General features: G+C 38.5%; 1 protein-coding gene across 4 annotated transcripts in view; it reads left to right on the forward strand.

The window, feature by feature from the left end:
* PPP2R2C (protein phosphatase 2 regulatory subunit Bgamma) overlaps positions 1 to 20250 on the forward strand; it is a 206844-nt gene that overhangs the window by 78023 nt on the left and 108571 nt on the right. Inside the window, exons 1-2 of one of the 4 annotated variants that reach the window (XM_061379906.1) lie at positions 19398 to 19675; positions 19774 to 20071. The exons of 2 other annotated variants lie outside the window; for them this stretch is intronic. Coding sequence is in view for 1 of the 2 variants with exons in the window: in XM_061379905.1 (XP_061235889.1) it covers positions 1570 to 1636 (67 nt within the window). In the remaining variant the exon portion in view is untranslated. Of the gene's footprint in view, positions 1 to 1554; positions 1637 to 19397; positions 19676 to 19773; positions 20072 to 20250 lie in introns of those variants that run through there. One more of the 4 variants, XM_061379905.1, reaches the window with a different exon arrangement.

Genomic DNA, 20250 nt, shown 5'->3' on the forward strand with positions numbered 1-20250 from the left:
CGACAGGCAGCTTGAGAGGTTCAGACTGACTACTTAGAACAGCTTTTTCTCTAGGAGGGCAGTACAGAACCAGAAAGGTTATCCAAAGAAGTTGTGGCATCTCCACCCTTGCTGGTTTTCAAGCCCCTACTGTACAAATCTACAGCTGACCCATATACAGTCTTAGCAAGGTTGTGCTTCCAATAGTTCACTGGACCACAGACTTGCAGAGGCCCTGCCCCCTATACACTGATTCTGTACTTCTACAAAATGTTAGTTTATAAGACATGAACCACTCTGGTGTTTTGTAGAGCAAAATCCCTTTGCTAAGCTTCCACTCCTTGCTTGTCTGCCATGATACTTTCAGAGAGATGAACTAAGAAGCTTTGAATGTCCAACGCAATGTGAGGGCCTACAGATACACGTTCGATGCTTTTCAGCAGCTCTGAATTATATATAAACCTCACATGCATAGGCTTTGTCTTGTCTTCCCGTTCACTTTCAAGATTAACACTGCTGTTGACCAAAGTTAAGCAAAGGTAATGAAGGCTGAATTGTTTCCAAATAATCATTGGAAATTGTTCCTGCCTGTGAACATCAGTACTCAGACTATGTTCCTACCAGAATAAAATAGTTGGTCATTAGCTTCCAATAGTCTGTGTCTAAACTTGACATTTTCTTCAACAAAAAATATCATGGTTCTCCTGAAAGATACACAGGAGTCGCTTTTGGAAGCAAACATGCTTGTTTTAGTAAAGCTATAGGGAATTGCTTTTGAAATTGTAAAACATTGTAGTCACCACCACACTCAAAAGTATGAATTATGTATTTAAGATAGAGGTTTTTTCCTCTTTTTTTAAAGGATCATGCTTTTGTTATCAGCAAGTAATTTCTGTGTGTCACACTGAAAATGGTGGCTGAAACCCGTTGTCCTAGCTGGTAACCATGAGGATAATGGAAAGTTTCCTTTTTTCTTTAAAAGTTGTTTTTGCTAGGATCGATTCTTGAGGTAACCCTATTTAGATTAATGTGGAAGTAAAATGTAATGCCTTTATGGAATGGGTGGGACAGAAGAAGTAAAAAGGAGTGTTTCTCTGTTAGGAAATTTGTATGGTAATGGTTTCTGTAAAGGAAATGTATAATGAGTAGACTAAGAAACTTGCTGTTGTGAAAGGGAGGTAGAAGGGAGAGAGTTACCCAATGGCAAGTACTTGCTCATGTCAGAGTTGAGAGACTTATTTAAGTATGATTTCCTATTTATTTTACTCAGGCTCTTTAGTTGATTCTCAATGGTCATATCCCAGCTCTCTGTATAGGTAACTGGCAAGAACACCATCAACTCATGGACCAAAGAATCCAGCTTGCTGGCTGGGCAGACAAATGGAGCTCCACAGAAGATGTGAAAGTAACCCAGATACTTGAGTAGAAAATGGGAGTTCTTCACCACACCCCTAAATGTACTTGTTCAAAGCAGGCATTGTCAAATTCATTTCTTTTTCCTTTACTTGTAATGTGGGAGATGCTCACTGCAGCCCTGGAAATTAAGTCCTCTATTTCTCCACAGGACAGGTATAGCAAAGGGCAGCAGCAATGCAAGCTTCCCCACATTGTCCTGCCAATGTTCCTCAACCCAGTTCTGAAGAGGTCACTTCTGGAGGTGAGTGGGTGGAAGAGTCTCTGTCTATGCAGTGATTGCTGCCAGGCAGTAGTTCCTGCAGGACAGGCTGCTGGACAGAGACCGACCCCTTGTCTTGAATGAACCACCAGTCTTGAACAGATAATCAGTTTATGTTTTGTAAAGCGGCGAGGGCTGGATTCACTGAGGTTGCATTATTCTGCTTGACTGATCTCACGTTTTGATATTTCTTTGTGGTTGGATGGCACCTTTGCATCTTTCTTTTCTTTTTGCACTGTTTTATTTTCAGAGACATTGTCAATGCTTGATGTACATGTCTACAACATAGCATGCGAATCACTGAATGCAGTCTGGTATAAATGTGAATCAGAAAAACAGCCTTGTGTGCAAGAGGAGCTTTAGAGGACTATACCAGGAGGCATGCTTTGAAATGCACCAGAAATTGATAAGATAGTGAATGTTGGTTTGCAGTATCTAAATGAACTATTAGGTTTCCGTTGTAAAGCCGTATCTTCACATTTTCTCTTTTTGTAATTACTATGTAATTTAGATATTAACACCAATTAAGCTGGTAAATTCATGTTCTTTTTTAGATTAATTTACAATTAATGAAATCTGCCTATCTAAAGTCAGACATGCAATATTCTTCACTATATGAAAGTAATGGCTATGTGCTGTAGTTAGAATAGTTTTATAGTCTAAAACAAAAAATATGTGATAAAGCACATCAGAGGAATTAGTGTGACTGATGTGAGTTTTTTCACAACAAAAATAGTGAGTGCTCACAAATTTTTGGCAAACGAATTGTCATATACGTCCCTGGATTTATTTAAGTACTCTACAGACTTCAAATACAGTGATGAGTGTTTTGTTTTCAGCTAAATTTACATCTCTTAAATATAGAAATACAATTGAGAAAATGGAAACAAAGGCTTGTCAAGGCTCTTAGGTCATGGTCAGTTGCTCTTGTACCTTCAGATGCTATGTGAAGGATTTGCAACCACTTGATTGTCATTTGTATTTGAGACCCATAAACCTGTTTAACTCTGCTTTTGTGATTGTAAACAGGTATGATAACAAGATATCATATTACAATTTGATAGTTGTATAAATTTACCAATATTCATGACTATTTCCAGAAGATCTAGAATAAGAAGAGTTAATTTTCATAACTAGAATAGAATTCCAAAGAGATTTCTTGCCTTTTTTACTTTAGAGGATGTGAATCAGAATAATATTCACTCCGTATATAGCTAAAACAGTTCCTGACTTCTCTTTTTGTCAGGCTAGCAAGAGATACAGGATTTCATTCATAATTAAAATGAGTAACCGATTTAAACTGGGAAGTAATTTGGGACTTATCCATAAATTCATTCTAAATGAAGACAGTTTGAGTATCCTGGTCATGACAATACGCAGCATTAGATAGTATAATATTAGGCATATTTACTAATAAGTCACTTTACTTAATGTTTGCATGGTGCCAATAAATTACATGGATCTGATTTTTCAGCTCTTTTGAATGCAGTGCAGATTGTTAACCTCTTACTGTTGCTGACAAAGCTGTGGAGAGCTCCAGAGTTGGATTCCTAGAATTTGAGCTCAAACCTACTTCTATGCCATGTAAACCTTTGAAGATAATTATATCCTTATCACAATTAAACTGTTCTTATAAAAGACTTCATTTTAAATTCAAGTACAAAAATACAATTAAATCATTGTCAGTATGAGCACAAAAGAATGGTCAAAGAGACCATTTTCTTCACGCTGTATTTTATTCATACTGCATTTACCTTTCTGTCTCTGCATATGACTTCAGTGAATTCTGACTAATAGAGAGTCTGATTTTTCTGCATGTTTACATTGAATAGTGGTGATCTAAAGGAGCAGACTTGTAAAACAACATAGTATCTAGAGCATCCTAGAGCAGGATAAGCCTCGTGACCTTGATCCTGGAGTCTTAAGTAATTCTGTTGATTCCACTGTGACTGATCATATAAGAAAAGGCTTCAGCATTACAGTTACAGATCTCTGTCTTAAGAGCTCCAGTTTTATTGCCTTTTCCTTACCTCCGGTTATATGCTAGCGATTGTATACACTTGCAGGTTATATCCAAGGACTGACAGTAGAGGAAAGTTAAACTAGTCCTTGTAGAGGGTATATAACTATCTTTCCTGAATTATAGTGAGTTGGTTTGAGGCTTCAGTCTGAAGTTACAAACTCGTTTTTCTCACTGACCACTACATAACAGCAGAGTTCAAAGGGACATATCCAGAATTTTGGGTCATCTGTTGGAGCTGCAGGTTGCAAAGAAGGATTAAGCAACTCCTCAAGTTCACACTGAATAATATGTGACAATGCCTAGTCATAGCCAGGGAACCTCCATGCTAAAATCTTATTTTTTCTCTTTTGTCTTTCTGTCTGTGAAGATAATACAGATCTGTATTTATATGTAGATGATCCAGAGGGGATTCCCAGTCTTCTGGAAGCATTTTCTGAAGGGCATTTACCTAGCAGGTTTGGAGCTAGGGTGGAGTATGTCAGGCTGTGCGTGATGATATGGAAGGAACTGTGTAATGTTAGGTTATTCAAAATGAAGCATGTAATTGATGTGTGTTAAAAATGTTTCATGTGTCAGCACCAGACTTCTAAAAATAAATGGCTGAGATGCAGCAGAAGGAAATTCCTTCTCATCAAAACTTTGTCGCTGGCATCTGTAAGTAGAAGGGAGACTGAAGTGGCAAAGCTATCAGGAACAAAAACTCCTTTGCTCAGATATTTTACTATTTAGTATTGTGATTGTGGGAAAGAACTTGTCACCTGTCTCTACAGGTTTCATGAAGGACGAGGCTTTTATCCTCCATTCGTATCTAAATTGGCAGTTTTGCTCCAGCCAAGTTCATAAGTGACCAGGTTATCATTATCAATCAGCAGCTGTTTAACAGTATATATGAAAAATGTTTGTTATATATTTAGTTCCCAGTCATCTGCAGCATTATTATGGCGTCCATAAGGGTTCAGGTGTTGCCACACATGGAACTCATTGCAGAATTATTGCTGATGCGGTGAGCCCTTACAGGGCAGGAAATGCATTTTTCTATTTTCCCACAGAAACCCAAAGCTGCCTGAGACTTTGGATACTCCTGTAAAGCAGATAATAAGGAAACATGTATTTGTAGCTGTCTCTATGCAAGGAACAAACAAGTAAATAATGCCCAAATCCCACAATAACAATTTCACCCATTTAATTATTTTGAGCACGTAAAAAATTGAAGTCCATTGAAATTGCTTTCAAGAGTGCCACCTTTAATCTTGTAGCAGCTTATTTGAACTGAGATGTTGAAAACAGTTTTAACAGTCAAAATACTGCAAACCCAGGTTGAGATATGCAGACAAAAATGAAAAGGTGATATAGAATGTAAATCATCCTTCAGGGGCCTCATGCGAATGCCATCTGATAATCATTGCCACGGATACAATACAGGTACCTGTCACCCTTTGCAATCCATAAAAACCTAACTCACAAATGAGTTTTCATAAAATCAAACTGCCAGATCAGCCGTGAAACCACATTTAAAGTGGTTTCTGTTTTGTCGTTATTCTTAGGGAGATTAGTGAAACCTAACAGCTCAAGAGTATTGAGGTTGATGGAATCTAAAAAACCAGTTTTCTGCTTTAGTATGCAGCAAATTGAAAGTTCACAGAATAAATACTGAGACCCCGGAACTGTGAGATTTTCTGGGGCAAAGAGACGTTTGCTCCTAAATACCGTTTGCAGTTTCATTCTTAGGCTCATCTACTGTGCATTTGGAGTGGATAGAGAATTCCTCCTGCATTTTAATTGCTGTTGTGCCAGGAAGCGTGGATTTTGTAGACCTTCTTTTGCTTGATCAAATGATCTGGGCTCTTCCAGGGAGGTGAAACAAATCGGGAAATGTGTTCATGTGTTCTGTTTTAAAGTACTTTAGAATGTGCTGCAGGAAAAAGAAAACTTTTTTTTTTTTTTAAAGGACAGATGCATCTTAGGAAGCACTTGAATAAAAATTAAGAGATTGGTTAAAATTAGCTGTAATGAAAAAAGCAGTGATTAAATTCCAAGGAAATGGATCTGAACTTCCAGGTAAAAAAAAAAAAAATAAAAAAATTGGGATGTTAGCTGGAATCTTAGAGCAAAGATGGCTGCAATTTAGGCAGTTTGATGTAACATTGTCTACCAGATCCTATCTGTGGAAATGTGAGAGCAGTGCTGAGTGATGTGGTGACATTTGTATTGCGCTATGGTTTGTCAGAAGAGAAAAAAGAAGCTTATTTTGCTATTAAGAAGGAGAGAATGATACAATGTATTGTGGCAGTTTGGGACCAGGCTGGAAGAACAAGACCCTGTTTGTTCTCTACGATGGAAACAGTAGAGAGAAATTCAGAATGAAAACATTTATTTTGTTGAAACAGTTGTTTTTGTTTTTTTTTAAACTGGAAGAGATTTTTGTTAGTGTTTGCACAGACACAGTCATTTTGGGAGGAAGGAACCTCAGTGCCAGCTCGCTCAATGTTGTGGGAGTGCTGGTGTGAAGGTTGCCCATTTATGTGAAGGGGAGCACAATGGGACAGAGTTCTTGAGCCTCCAGAACTACAAAAAAACCACCAAACCCATATGAAAGAATCCATGTAAGGAAAATTGGTTTTTGGTTGTGTTGGTTTGCGTGGGGTGGGTTGGGGTTTTTGTTTTAAATTGAGGTTTGGCTGCCCGGTTCTGGATGGTTGGGAATAACTTGGAGGTCTGTTTGGAAGAAGTTCATTCCAGGTTGTCTCCTGCCTCACTCCTGCCTGGTGTCTGATGGCTTCTAGTGCTGTCCCTGATGGAGCAGAGGACAGTAGAAGACCTTTGTGAGCCCCCTCAGGGAGGCTGCTGCTAGATTAATGGTGATGCTGTTTCTTTCCTCCCTCTGTCCTCTCAGCTAAATGCTTGTGTGGAAGAAAAGTGATGTTGTGGCCTGTGTACTTCACCTGTCCTAGTTACACACTGAAAGTGCCATGACTCTGCCAAGTGTGCTTTGAATTTGGTACATTTAAACCTTGCAGTGAATGCATAGGGATTTCTTGTTTGGAGTAACCTCAGTTGCTGTCGGTGGTGCAAGTGCGTGTTTTCATACAACTTGTAGAGGAATCTGACACAAGTTTGGAGCAGACCTCATACTGGCTTTAGCTGAACTTCTGAGGAGCACAGGGTAAAAGAAGCTGAAGACAAATTGAACTGTGCCTTGCCTTCAAGTTACAAGATTTTTCAATCCTCGGTGCTGCTGGTTTCACACTGACAGAGACCATTATTTTCTAGTATTTCTCTCCTGATGGTGTTTGTCTTCCTTAATATTTATACTATTTTGCTTTTGCTGTTAGCTTGGTTATATAAGGTCTTTGTACTGAAACTATGCTTATAGAAGAGGCTGTGCTGTAGAGGTCTGTTCCATGCACTGACCACCCCCATTGACTTATTTTCACAGGAACAGGGCATGAATAAATAAAATGTTACTGGCTTAATCTTAGATAGAGAAAAAGTATTCTCTGTTTTACAGGATCAGTTTTGTAGTATCAGTGTGCAAAAGAAACAGCTGAACTGCAGTTTCAGGCAGCTTGCTGTAGAACTGCATGGAAATGGGAGTGAAGGAGTGACTGGTATCAATGGAAACCAAGCCACTGCAAAAAAAAAACAACAACAAAACCCCCAAAGCTTTCCCATCCTACAAAGTTGTATAAATAGTGCTAGTAAGCAGATCTGTTTCTCCCCAGACTGAGGCTTACAGTTTAGGTTAGAATTTCGTTGTAAAACAGGAGATCTTGGTTTGCAATGCGTGTGACCAGTCACACGGTGCTTCACCTGGACAGCAAAGTCTGTCTTTTTCTTTCGTTCAATGAGCCAAGAGAACCCAAAACCTAATGTGAACATCTAGTGATAGGGAAAAATCACTGTTGCTCACTGTATCACAGAAGATCCAGTGCTGTGCTAGAAGGCAGAGAGCTCTGGTATGAAATCAAACATTTCACTGACTTCAGTGTTACTGACGGTTACTAAGTGAAGATTTCCATGAGCTGTGTCTAGAACTGAATATCATCTAAATGTTAGACATCACTTAAAAATGCGTGATGAATAGATAAATAGTGGGAAGGGGAGGGAAGATGAGACTGTAATAGTATAACTGTAGGGTTTACTCACTTAGGACCACCTTACTCCTTGGCCAGTACCATAGAGGCTGAAAATCCCAATCAAAGCCATGCTTTCAGTAGAAATAGCAAAGGAAGAAAGGAAAAAAGATTAATTAAAAAAGCCTTATGAGTATTTGAGAGAAAGCACCATGTACAGACAACTCTGGCAACGTGTGCTGTATCTGCTCAGACCCAGAACAGAACATAGCAGCTGCTGCCCTTCTATGCAGGCTGATGCCTTCAAGGGTACATTTTACCCTTGTGAGGGTGGGAATGGGTACATATAACAGGAGAGGCTAAGAAAATGAAGCTCTAATTTTGAAATGTGTTTATATCTATACATGTGATGGAAGATATATATATCCATGTATTTAAAATACATATTTTTTTTGTTTCCTTAAATCAGAATAAGGTTTTGCATTTAATTTTGCGTTTTTGTCTCTTTGATCTGCCTTTTTTCAAATGTGATTGAGGGAAACATCATGTTCTGTTATTGAAGCATAGGCTACTCTGCCATGCTTCTGCTGTTTGAATGCGTTAGGATTGCATGGATTTATATAGTAATAAGTTAAATAAATAGACCTGTAGCAGCAATTTTGAAGATATGAGTTTAATGTGCACATATTTGTTGTATTTATTGGTCACTTCTTAACTGCCCCCAGCATGGTTCTGTGACCATAACCATAGTATTCTGAATATAAAAGATAAATTCTTTTGCCTGTTCACTTTTCTCTTCCTCTTTTTATGAAGACTCTCTTTTGTCTCTTCTGGTGAAGGGCTTCTATGTTGAGGATCCACAGCAGGTAAAGTTGACATACTAAAGTCTTAAATCTTGCTTGTGGTAGCTTCTACTATTAGAAGTTTTGAGAATTAGGAAGGACTTGGCAGTACTTGAGTGTGCACATGAATGATTCCCCCGCGCCCCCCCCCCCTCCCCCCCCCACTGTTCTTGCTGGCAGATGGTCCTTTAGGAACTTTTGCCAGCAAGCGCAAGTCAGAATAGCCTCTAGGAGTGACTGCAGTGGTAAAGATACTGAGCAGCTTTCCTCTTGCTGAGCTTAGCAGAACCAGGCTGCCAGTGAACCTGATCTGTCATTTTCAAAGTTATTTCATGTTTTTCTCTCAGTACTCACTGAGCTGTAGAGGAGGGTGTTCAGCTCCCCACCACAGTTGTCAAACATAACCAAATAAGAAATTAAATGATTGTTACAAAATAAATGCCTGGAAGAGTGCGCTTCCAGTCTCAATGCTTCTCTGAAACAATAGAGGTACATTTTAAAATTCAAGATTTCTGTTCAAAACAATGTTTCCTTCTGACACATAATCTCAGTTATAAGACTTTTGAAGGTTGGAATAATTTTCGTGATGTCAGTAAACGCTGTTCTGTAGCACTACTCTCACTGCCATGATGGTTCTGTTTATAACTCAGATTTAACCAACAGGTATCTATTTAATGGTTTCTTTTTGTGTAAAATAGTGGAATTTAATTTTATGAATGAGAATTCCTCTAATTGTGTCAGTTTCTGCTTGAATTTATATCTCTCATTCTTTTGTAGTTTGTTCCAAATCCTCCCCTGAACACTTCCCTCTGCCTGACCTCTGATTCTGTGAATTAAAAAGAAACAAGCAGAACTCCAGATAGTTCAATTCATAGAATGAGGGCACCTTTATTTGAAAGGCATTTAAGTATGAAACCAGCAATGTGAGATAAAGATCCAAGAAAGAAAATGAGCAATCTTTATCAGCAGCCCTCAGAAATGCTATATGCACTTCCAGACATCCCTGAGTAGCAGTATGACATCGGATTCCAAAGACTTTGAAAGATCTCCCAAATTTTTCACAGGCTATCACAGAGCTGTCCGAACTGTCTGACTCATTAAATATCTTAGAAATCTGTGTTACATTCGTAGGTATCTCATATGTTCTGATCTCTTTTGTAATTACTACAGTAGCATGCTATTTTTCTATGGCTATGCGGAAGTGGCGTTTGGTGCTTTGTCATCTGTGAGTGGTTATAGAATATATGTGGGCCACTCATGGACCAAAAGCATGGACCAAAGCAGGTGTCTTTTGCTAATCTTTTGATGGATATCGTCCAAGCTGCAGTGATATGAGTTTTGTGGCTTTGTGTGCCACCAGGCTTGGAAGAAATGATTGATAGGAATTACCAATTTGACTGAAGTGCCAGTGAAAATAATATTCTTACTTCCATTTTGTGTGGTTGTGGTAATAATCAGAATAATGATAATCTGAATTGATAGGTGACTGAAATAATGATAATCAGAATAGCTAGGTGAGTAAAAAAGCCCATTTTCATATGAAAGATGATTTGTACCAAGAAGATACCAACCATGATGATACAATAGGAAAAAACTAGCCTCAAGAATAAAAATTTCCTTTGACTTTGATAATGCAAAGATTTCATTGAATATGTTGTTCAACTCTCTGCCATAAATCATGATCAGATGCGTCTCTGTCTTGTTATTTATACCGTGGTAGCACTGAGGGTCACTAAGCACAGCTGGCTCTGTAAACACACAAGAAGGCTGTGGCTTTGCTCAGAAGAATATTAGTGTTAAGTATGAGATGAGAGACAATCTGAGGATATATTAAAACAGGGGGAACTCGAGGTCATGGTGACTGTGCTGATCAACACAAGAAGCAGCTGTAATATGAACCTGGCTGCCAAGTGTCGATTTGATGATAATGCGTTTGTTGCAGTGCCCTGAGGAATATGGTTTGGTTTAGCTGAGCTTACAGTTCAAGTTAGATCAAGCAGATCTTCCAGTCTCTGAAAACATCTTCCAATGGGAAATAATTGTATGTTGCCCTTATGTTTTCTGCAAATGTTGATGTGATAATAATTAACACTAAAATGGCTAAGCAACTGTACTAATGCACGGTTGTGTGACAGTCTCCTTGGGCATCTTGGGGCTCCAGTGTTTACTCAAAAAACTCAAGATAAGCTAGACAACTTTGCTGGTTACCAGTGAACTACGATAAATGTTTCTTCTGATCTATGACATACTGGTTCTCCCTTCACCCATGCAGCAAAATATATGAAAAAGCATCTGAGGGCTCCTCAAAAGAGGGAATCCATGGCAGTCATCTTGTTTGGACAAATTTAAGAGGGCTTCAATGTGGATGAGAGAGTCCTAAGCAATTTAATCTTGGTGTAAGTAGATCAGACACAGATGTTTATTTGAAAGATACGTACTGCAGAAATCTGTATCTGTATTGTGTAGTGTGAATGTAGTGCAGTAAATCTATAAGCCTTGTCATGGGTACCTGACATGCTTCAAGTGCTTTGTCTGTTCAAACGTGGCCCTGAGGTGAGGTGAAGGACAGGCGATGCAGGGGTCATGTAAGAGCAAAGTGCTTTCCTAAGTGGCTTTGCAGCACAGATGTGAAGATACCTGCTTGTCCATTACTGGACTCCAGGCAGATTCAGTCTCTCTCTCTCTGATGGGATCCTATGCCAGAAATGATTCATAATCTGTTTTAAGAGATTTTCTTATGACTCTCTCAGTTATTCCTGGCTAAACTGGATTGGAATTGTATTCAGCTGATCTCAGCAACAGAAGTCAGGCACTGCTAAATAATGAACAGTCATGTGTGAGAAAGGCAAGAATATTCACTCTTTCTGTAATCTTGGCCAAATTAATCTTGTACTTTTTGCATGTTTTCCACAATACTTTTGTGTCTTTATTATTTGGGAAATCATAGAATCCTAGACTCACAGAATAGTTTGGGTTGGAATGGCCCTTAAAGATCATCTAGTTCCAACTTCCCCTTGCCATGGGCAAGATATATATAATGTATGAGCATTGATGTGGAATTGAATACTGTTATATTGGGAATGTGTCTTGCTGTGGTTTACTTTTAATTCATTTTTCACTGATTATTAAATGTTAAAATAAAATAGAGAATTACAAGTAGTGCCATAAATCAATTTGTGTCCTGAACTGCAGAGCAAGTCATTTTTAAAGGAAGGCAAGCCCCTGTATTTATAATAAATCAAGTTTGTTATCTTTTGAGCATTGTGATTAAAATAATTAGTCATTTATGCTGATACAAAGCCATCAGTGAATACATTTCTGTGTTTCCCAGATGTTGAATCTTGAAACTGTTTTGTAAGGGTCATTGGTTATAAGCAACTGCATGTTGTCTGGTAAGTTTGTGTTTTGCTGGTGGGGAAGTCATTTCCTCTAACCCAAATTAGCTGAGCAACTCTACTGCAGTTAGAACAAACTGTCTTTAAGACTGTAACATGGAAGCTGATTTATACTGCTAGGCAGGACATAGCAGGTGGAGTTGGGTGGAGAATCAATATTAACTGAGGAGAGGATCTCCAGTTTAGCAAGGGTTACTCCAGATTATGGAGGTGATTGCCTCTCCTCAGGGTTTGCTGTGACCATTTCCGCACTTCTACAAGGGCTGTGTTAATACCTGTGCCTTCCCACACACAGCTGCGGAGGGGTCTGGTTAATGTCATTGTAGATTTGGGAACTGGATATGCTTTTATACCTGTAAAATAACTGCTGTTACCTGAGGGGCTTCAGTTTGGAATATGAGTTCTTTCCAGCAAGGCACAAACCATTGCCAAGTTATAATTCCTGTTCTAGAGCTATGGAAAAGCCTGCATGGCCTCGGAGTTCTTCCTGCTCTGCTTTAGCTGCTGCTAAGATTAGTCTGTCCTGTGGTAGGCTCAATCTCAGCCTATTTTTCAGTATGAAAACATCATGTACATCTGGAATGTGATACTTTCTCCTCTACTTCCAGACGTCAGTTCTGACCAGTAAGCACTGCATCATTTCCACCCTTAGTCTGGAATAAGTGCATACATTGAGGACAAAAGGCGATGCTTCCTTGGAGAAGAGGTCTCAAGTTTCCTGAGTTATTTTGGGGTTTTAGTTGTGTATGCCAGTGCTTATAGGCAGAACTAAGTAGGATGAGCAAAGTAATTTCAGTGTAAGCCTAGCTTTTTCTTTGATGGCATTTTTGGTTTCATCAATACTGCTGTCCTAGACTGGGTGTTCCCAAGAAGCATGATGCCTGTGAGCAGTATAATTCACTGCTAATTAATCTTCCTTTCATAAATCAGATGACAGTTCTGGTTCCAAAATAAGAGACTTGTTAAAGTTTTTAATGACTTGCACTAAGGAAGAAGTTAAAAATAGCGGAAAATAAATTAAATGGACAATGACTTATCACTGGCCCCTTCAACCTCATGCTTTTACCATTCTTTGCCCGTGTTCCATGGACCATAAACCCAAAATGTTTCCCCCCGTCTGTCAGTAGCTGGTTTGCAGTTACTGCAGACACTGTAAAGCAAATGAAAATGGATTAAGCTGCTCTTCTGTTCAGTGTCTTTCCACTGAAAAGCAGTGCATAATATATATATGAGTTGATGTTAGAGTAATAGGAGTGTATGTTGTCTTTTCAAATCCTACACATAGTTAGCTGTTATACTCACTGCTTGGTCAGGTAATCTGAGAATTGCTCCAAATGCTGCCCCATACCAGGAGGTGCAATGTCTTTCTCCATCCTCTATAGGGAGTGTTGGCACTTGATACCAATGCCCAAAAGCCCCAAGAGCACAATTATGTTCCTGTAGATGCTGCAACTGTGATTTTAGCAGGAACAGAAAAGGGCATTTCAATATAAGTTTTCTATTTATATCAATGGCAAAACTTTCATTGAGAACTGATCATAACATGTTCTTTACTGTAAGGGTGGTGAAGCACTGGAATGGGTTGCCCAGGGAAGTTGTGAGTGCTCCATCCCTGGTGGTGTTCAAGGCCAGGTTGGACAGAGCCTTGGGTGACATGGTTTACTGTGAGGTCTCCCTGCTCGTGGCAGGGGGGTTGGAACTGGATGATTTTAAGGTACTTTCCAACCCTAATTATTCTGTGATTCTATGATTTTATGTTACAGGATCTTGTGAAAATGTAACATTAGAAATGTCCTAATGATCTACTTTGGCTAAAGCTTTGATAATGCTTGGAGAAAGGAAGTCTTTTTTTGGATGTGGTGTCTATGTAAAACTCCGAGGGTAATTATGAATCTCCAAATTCTTTCTTTTCATAATAGATTACATCTCTTATTTATGGTTAAAATAAGGGAAACCTTCCCATCAGTTACTTTGGTCACCTGCTGTGCAAACTAATAATGCCATGCTAATATAAAAAAGAGTGACAGTCATTCACATTTGAATTGCATCAAAACAGGAAAGAGACAATTAAGAAAGGGATATTGGCTGAAGTAGTGCTATTTTGTACTACTTGATTTTAGAATCTAAAGTCAGTCCCATATGTCAAGAATGGAAGGTGTGTTTTTTTTTAAAAGAGATTTGCTTACAAGAATGTTCTGGGAGTTATAATTCTAAAACAACGAGGTGATTTTTTCTTTTAGGTTATACTCCTGTGAGAAATAAGTAATGGCATATAGGTGAGGATTTGAGAGATTGAGCTTAGAAAGAGGAGCAGTTGTGACTAAGTGCAGGTGAACACATGAGCTCTGACATTTTTGTTCTTGTTAGTGATGTAATACTGAGCAATTTCAGAAGGAAGCTTAATTGTGCATTTAGAGAAAGACTTCGCATATCCTAGGACAAAGAAAACAGCTATTTTTTTTCACAGGTTCTGTATTTTTAAGCACTGTAGCATTGTCCTTACTAAAAAACCCCAGGCAGGCAACAAGAATTCCTCTAAAAGGATGAACATTGTAATCTGAAAGGAAAATAGGCACTCATAGCTGTTCACCACCTAGGTATCGATGCAGCCAATTACTGTGTCCTGCGTTTCAAACATTATTATGTTAGAGCAAGAAAAGAGCCAATACTGTATTTTATATGACCTTTCTAATGCTGTATATACACATATAGATTTGTGTTATTTGTCTCTGATTCACCAAATGTTTTTTATATGTGACTCAAGGCATTTATTTATTGCAAGACTTCAAGCTGTGGTAAGCAAGGTCATAAATTAAGAATTGATTTCCACAGTTGCTCTAGCATACAAACTAAATTCCTTGTGGTTGGTTATAAAAACTGTAGCTGGGCATCAATTCAGCTTTTTGACATTGTCTTGAAAATTAATGTTACAGCAAATAAGAAAGTACTGTAAGTATGTATTACATGCTTAATTTAGACCTTCAGCTAAGACCTAAGGAAAGCAAATTGTTTTTACACTGCAAGCTTCTCAGTAAAACCATGCTAGTACTAAAGGGTTTTTTTATTTCACCTGCTTGGGTTTTTTTGTTATTACTTTGTTTCCCTTATTTTTTTTAAATCAAATTTTCTGTACATTTTTTGGCAGTTTTGATCAGTATGTTCATCAGTCTTTTGTTTTTACTATATGCTCCTAGAGTCACTGCTGATTACAGTAAGATGTGGGTTTCAAAATGGAATGTAGTTTCTCTCCTTTGGAAATAGTCCTACTAGAAACAGGAAAAATTCTGCTATTTGGTTAGCTTTAAGTCTACACAACATCTGATTAAAATAAAGGGATATTTAGACAGCTAACCGAAAATTCACTAAAATCAAGGAGGTACATTAAGGGGGTGTTTTTAAGGTGTTCTTTGTGGGTTCTGGGGCTTTGGTTTGGCGGTTTGTTTTTTAAGGTGTGCTTTATGTTAATGACAGTAGAACCACACTGTGCAGCAATCAATTTGTGTAAATGTCAAAGATGTATAACTGATTAATCTTTGCTGATTCCTACTAGCTAGATAATAAACTGTAAGTTGCGGAGATTGGCTTCTTAGACACATCTTCACAGAAAATACTTCTGGTATAATACCCTGCCCTCTGTTAGTATTCAGTAGTACTGAATTAGTATGCCTAGAGCAGAAACCATGATATGTAGTGCATGTTTTCAGATTGTTGTCAACGTCATCAGGTGGCTTTACAAATATTAGCTTGGATTCTATTGTTCTGCACCTGACAGAGTTAGTGTTAATGCCGTCAGCAGAGGAACCAAATGGAAAAACTGTTTTTCTAAGATAACAAAGAGCACTGTGTTTGCTTGATGGGTTTTCCTGGTTTACAGTGCATCGTTCACACTGTACCTTATAGTACTGGTCCATAAGGAAGGGACCAGCGTGTCAAATGTTTTGTGGTACTCTATTACATTAAAATAGAGGCTGAATTGCCAACCCTGCTGCACACTAACGCATGAAATAACTTTCTTTACAGTAGTCACAATTCACAATGTAAAGAAAAGCAATTGGAAAGTGAAGTGCTGTCTGTGATGAGAGTGGTGAAAGTTTGGCAGGTAAAACAGGTATTTTGAAATTTATATTTGAAATTTATATTTGAAAATATAAACTTTGTTAAGGAAAAAAACCCCAAACCATCCAGAAGTAAGTACCTCAGACTTAGAAATCACTCCTCTTTCCAGTTCAGATGATGTTTTGGACTAACGAAGTTGTGAAATTCGTCTATTGGTACTGCTTCTTATATCCTTCCTGAACTGTATTTTGCAGGATTAGAATACACAGATCTCCCTTCGTGGCTGTTCCCAGCAAGACATATTGTTAGCACTTGATCTTATTTTTGCAAAATCTTGAGTTGGAGCTTATTTAGTTACTGAAAACTGAGATTTTTGTCAGTGTTTAAAATGCCCATATCCATAATTCCTTTTGACTTCCTTGAGATCTCCATATGGAGATATCTCAAAAAAATGCAGCTGCGTGGTAAAATGAGGTGAATGTATTCAACTCTGACTTTCTCTGAATAATGAAACAGTTTCACTGAAAGCCTTGTTAGGAAGGAATTGTGATTATTAAGTCTGGTAGTCGGGAAGGCTTCTTGTTAGGGTATTACTGCAGGACTAACTCAAGCATGGTTATGCCTGACTGAATACAAGATTTCTGCCCATTGCCAAAATGTAGATTTCCTTTTTGAAAAGCACTTAAATATGTATGAAGAATCTTGGTCTGATTCATTAACTCTGAATAAATCCCTATGACAAATGAGAGAAATTGAGGGAAAGCAGAAATAACTAGTTGAGCAGGACTCCTTGTGCGAAGTTGGCTGCCTGCAGAGGCACAGGACTAGTACAGATATATCACAGATAATTCATTATAGATCCAACTGATGGTAAACTTGGAGGGAAAGAACCTTTTCAGAAGTAGATCTGGCATCAGCTTCCTCTCTATTGATGTAGTAATACAGATTTTCAGATTCTACCCCTGCTTTGGTAGGGGTAGATAGAAGAATTCTGCTTCTGGGGTGAGGTTTGTATAAGAAAATAATAGTGCTACAAATCTGGTATTATTCTACTTTTGGACCCTCCTTGACATCAGATGTTTTCCTAAAAGCTGCACAGTCAGTCTCTGCAGTCACCTACTTCTCATGCCCAGGATATTCTTCACATGGAACCATTCTCCAGTGATAACCACTGCAAAACATTAAAAAATGGTGTTTCCAACAAACATAACAGAAAAGGCTGGTGAACAAGGGGAGGGAAGCACTGTCACTATTTGTGCCCTCTGCAGTGGGCTCCAAAGAGAGAAAAGAATGGAGGGAGGTGAAGGGAGATGAATGGTCTCTTGTATAAACTACCTGAAAATAGCCTCTGAGATTTATGGGTAGGAGTTAACAGTGTACATCTGGGGAAGCTCTGTCTAGCTGCAGGCTTGAAGTTTGGGCTTAAGTTGGAATCTGTTGAAACTGGTTTGAAAATGTATACCCACAGCATGTATTTGGGACTGCTGGGGTCTTTGAGTTATTAGAGAAGTGTGCTACGGCAGTGACTCTGGTCTTCCCTTTGCATTTTAGTTATGGCATGTTTGTCATCTGAGCACTGGAAGTGAAATCTAGCAAGTTATGATCTTTCTGACTTCAGCTGGAAAATTAAACCTGTAAAGTTCCCTGAAAATATAAATATTCTTATTGTACTTTGATTTTTGTGACACCATTTGTGCTTTTTCCAATGTTGCCATCAAAATGTGCATATACTGCAGTGGTAGCATTCCATTACTTTACTGGGGATTCATTCTGCAAAATCTAGTATCTGCAGCTAGAGCTCATTTCAGAAAGATCAAGGGACTACAGCCATTTACATTTAATTTGGCTTTCTTGGGCTCAGCCTGGTTAAAAAGCTTGGAGATCACCAATGTATGTGTGGCTGGGGGTTCTTCCAGTTTATGGAATTGCATGGCATCTACAGGGATGGCATATGCAGCTTCTGTGCAGCCTGCTATATAGTGTGTATGGTCAGGCATGGTCTGAAGAAAGCAACTAATAAGAGGAGCTCCTCTATTGCTCCCCTGTCGCACAGAAGCGACATTTCTTTCACCACACTGAAGGAAAAAAGATGAATTCTGCAACTGGTACATAGTTGTATTCCTGACTTCATCTTCCTGCCACTGCTGGCTTACTCTGACATGGATGCTTCTGCACACTACATTCAGGCAGAAGCTGTGGACAACTGGTCTTGTTGAGACTCCTCCCAATCCTCCTTCCACGTGCTATTCCCTGCACACCAGAAATAACTTTCCCAATAACTGACAAAGACTTCATGCGAACATATTAACTGCTTGTTTTTTCCTTTGTGATAGCGTTTTCATTAAGGACCAGTACCAGCACCAAATGATGGTTTGGTTCCAGGTGGCTTTAGTCTCTGGTTTGATCATGGAAAATGGGGCCTACTGTATGGTGGTAGCAGGAGAAAGGGTTTGGTTGAGCAGGAAGCAAAGACTGCCAAAAATGAAGCTATGTGACCAAAGGAGTCCTGGTACTGTAGATTTCAAATGCTCTATAATTTAAAAAGCATCAAACTCCTTACTGCATCCTATCTGTGTTAGAACAGCTGTAGTCCTGTATCATTCTTTACTGCTTCTCTGCTGCGGAGTTTTTCCTTTGTGATAAGGCTAACTTGAAACATTTCAGGTCTTTCACTCCCTAGCAGAAAGGGTAAACTCACAACCTTACACAGCCAAGCGTGTAGAAGTTCTGGATTAAGCATACTACTCTGTGGTTACCCCATTGTTGTGATTACATTTGAGCAGTTCTAAATTTCAGTACTGCTGCGTCCTTTTGCTTTCAGTTTTTAATTAAAGAGTTTTTATAGCTAGGGAACAGAACAGTAGGGAGTTTGTGTTCACCAACAGCCCCTCTTCCCCCAGAAAAAAAGGCTTAGCTGGGAATGAAACGTTATTAAAAGCAACATTTGTATGGGAGCCAAGTGGGAAGGGACAGCAAGCGTGTAATAAAGAACAATTAATTTGTTTCACAAATAATGTATGTAAAATAATAAATTATTTAAAACCACATCTTCTGTTTCTCTTCTTTTAATCTCAGTTTTCTATAATAATAAGAATAGTAATTTTCTAACTAGGCAATGAAGACTTTGGTTTCACTTAATGTCTCAGTAACCTTGCACTGAAATGCTAGTATTTCACAGTACTGATACCTGATTTTAGTAATCAGTCCTTACGCATTGAATGTCTCAAAATTTACTACTTTCTACACTACACAGATTTCTTTTAGTTCCTTGCTATAAGGCAAAACGAAACTCGCTCTGCTTTTCATAAGGACGCACGTTTTTGTTTACAGATGGATGAACATGTTAAGTTCTGTAACGCCTGTGTCTAAGTTGACAAAGAAGTTGACTTTCTCAAATTACAGTTATTTGCTCATCTGACTCATTCATCCAGTTAAAATAACACTAAATCCTGTGACATCTACAGTAGAGCTTTTTTGATCATTGGAATCCGATATTCATTGCCTTTATAAACAAGAACTATGTCAATGTTCTTGTGAGTATCCTAGATCAGCATATGGAACATACATATTTCAAGTCTGACTATGCAACCAGAGCTTGATACTATAACTGCTCTTTTCCAGTTATTTATTTGGTAAGTATTTTCACATTTAAAATAAAAGGTATGGATTATTTTTTTTGTGATGGATACTTCATCACTAAAAATCAGCATTCTCACAGATCCTTTCTCAGTCTTCAGTCTTTTGCAAACCACAGTTGCATACCTTCTGAAAAACATGAATGCTCCTGTGGAAGAACACCTGGAATTGCTGATGCAAGTTTAAGAAGAGGCATCAGCACTGTAAGATGGCTATGCTACACTTGTCACTCCATGGAAAGCCTGCTCAGTGTTTTACAGTGCCATGTGTGCTCTGTTACATGACAGACACCTGCACTCAACCACCAGAACATCTACAAAAACATGCAGATGCTGAGAGAGATGGCTGAAGAAGTTGAAGAAAGTAGAGGTCATCTGGTGTGGAGCTTCTAGGTATGCCCTTCTTTTTATCACCAAAATGACATAGTACTTGAACTATTGACTCTCTTTTACTTGAGCTCTGAATACAGATTTGTTTATAATGTTTATTGCTTTCTCTTAGATAGGAAGTTGAACAAGGGTATTGAACAGAACATTCAGGACAGTTCATGTTAATAACTGAACTTTTTTCC

Source organism: Neopsephotus bourkii, unplaced genomic scaffold (assembly GCF_033783945.1).
Source record: "Neopsephotus bourkii isolate Nb327-2 ecotype Australia unplaced genomic scaffold, CSIRO-AGI_Nbou_v1 NB_1780, whole genome shotgun sequence".
NCBI lineage: Eukaryota > Metazoa > Chordata > Aves > Psittaciformes > Psittacidae > Neopsephotus > Neopsephotus bourkii.